Raw genomic sequence first — 1538 nt, forward strand, 5'->3', positions numbered from 1 at the left:
ATATGAAGTTGGGCAACACAATGTGTACAAAGTAAATGCAACAGCGTTCCAGAACTGCACCGTGCCTTCAAATCACAGCGACGCATTGAGGAGTGGAAATGATGTTATTGTGTTGGCAAGTCCAGGGCAAAAATGGTATCTATGTGGTGTTGGCGAGCACTGCACCACAGGGCAAAAGCTTGCGATTACAGTAGTGGCTAGCACAATATCTTCATCACCTTCACCTGTTCAACATACTAAGAAGCTTTTTGGAGGATTTCATTTTTGAACCCTCTTCCAAGTTTAAATTGAAGGTTGTGATTTATCTTATTTCATGGCCAATCTTACTTTCATTTAAATAAGAAACAACAATATTTTGTGTAATATATTTATGTTAGAGATATAACTATTAAAGTTACCTTCATTTATCAGCTTTGAGTAGTTTCATGACATGCATGGTATCAGAACTCTATGTCCGAAGCTCTTACGCCTGAGAGGGAGTATTAGAGATATAATCATTATGTTGTATTTTTCTATCAATTTAAATTTTTTGAATAAATAATTTCATGACAATTTACACCGTAAAATTTTAGGTGTGTGTAATCTATTTTATAAGAATAGATATACATCAATCCACCAATGGGACAAAAGTAAATATAAATAATTCTAAAATTGAATTAATCTAAATGGATCGGATACTTATTTGATTCAATTGATCAATGCAGGCTAAGTAAAAAGAAAATGAAAAAAATTGATAAAATCCTTTGTAAAAGCTGAAAAGTTGTAAAGAACTGACTTTTTATTTTAATGGCAATGCTAAGATGTACATTAGAATTAGAAACCAATGAACTATTATACATTGTGGAGTGATGGTACTTATGAAACACAACTCTTAATCTTTATGCAGGCATGTGATGTGAATAAATTAGCCAATCGCATATCTATATGTGAACACACTCGTTGCATTTATAATCATTTTTTAGTTTGAATGTAACTAAGACATCAACCGTATATATTTTTGAGTGAATATTCCAATCCAGTCCTAACAATTACTTCGAAAGGACAATGAGGCCTTCAAGAAAAAAAAAATATCCAATTCGGTCTCTGATTTTTTTTGACTGATTAGTCTCTGTGAAAAAAAAAAAACATTGACTTTTTTTTGGTGCAGGGACCTCATTGTCCTTTCGAGATAATTGTCAGGGTCGGGTTGAGTTTTTTATTTTATCAAGGACCTCATTGTCTTTCGAAGTAATTGTCAGAGACTGTTTTAGATTTTTCTCTATATTTTTCTTAGATCAATGGTTAAAATCTCAAACCAAAAGGAAAGGGTTACAAATAAGTCCTCTTTTGAAAATTAATTAATCTCTTTTGGCATTATCAAAAAAAAAAAAATATATACACTACAGCACATGCGTCGAATAGCAATGACTTGTTTTAAAAATTGCGATAATTTTAAATTACCGCAAAATCATATTCCAGCAGTTCCACAACTCGCGTAATTTAGGACGTAGGGTTTTTTTGCAACAGTTTTCAGCAACTATTGATATAGCCACTACTAA

The 1538-nt window shown here is 32.0% G+C and overlaps 1 protein-coding gene across 1 annotated transcript in view; it reads left to right on the forward strand.

Annotated features, from left to right (window-relative positions):
* Nucleotides 1-268, forward strand: part of LOC107606600 (stellacyanin-like) — a 595-nt gene extending 327 nt beyond the window's left edge. The window contains exon 2 of the mRNA XM_016308644.1: nucleotides 9-268. Within this exon, the coding sequence (XP_016164130.1) occupies nucleotides 9-268 (260 nt within the window). The remainder of the gene's footprint in view (nucleotides 1-8) is intronic.

This window comes from Arachis ipaensis, chromosome B07, assembly GCF_000816755.2.
Source record: "Arachis ipaensis cultivar K30076 chromosome B07, Araip1.1, whole genome shotgun sequence".
NCBI classification, from domain to species: domain Eukaryota; kingdom Viridiplantae; phylum Streptophyta; class Magnoliopsida; order Fabales; family Fabaceae; genus Arachis; species Arachis ipaensis.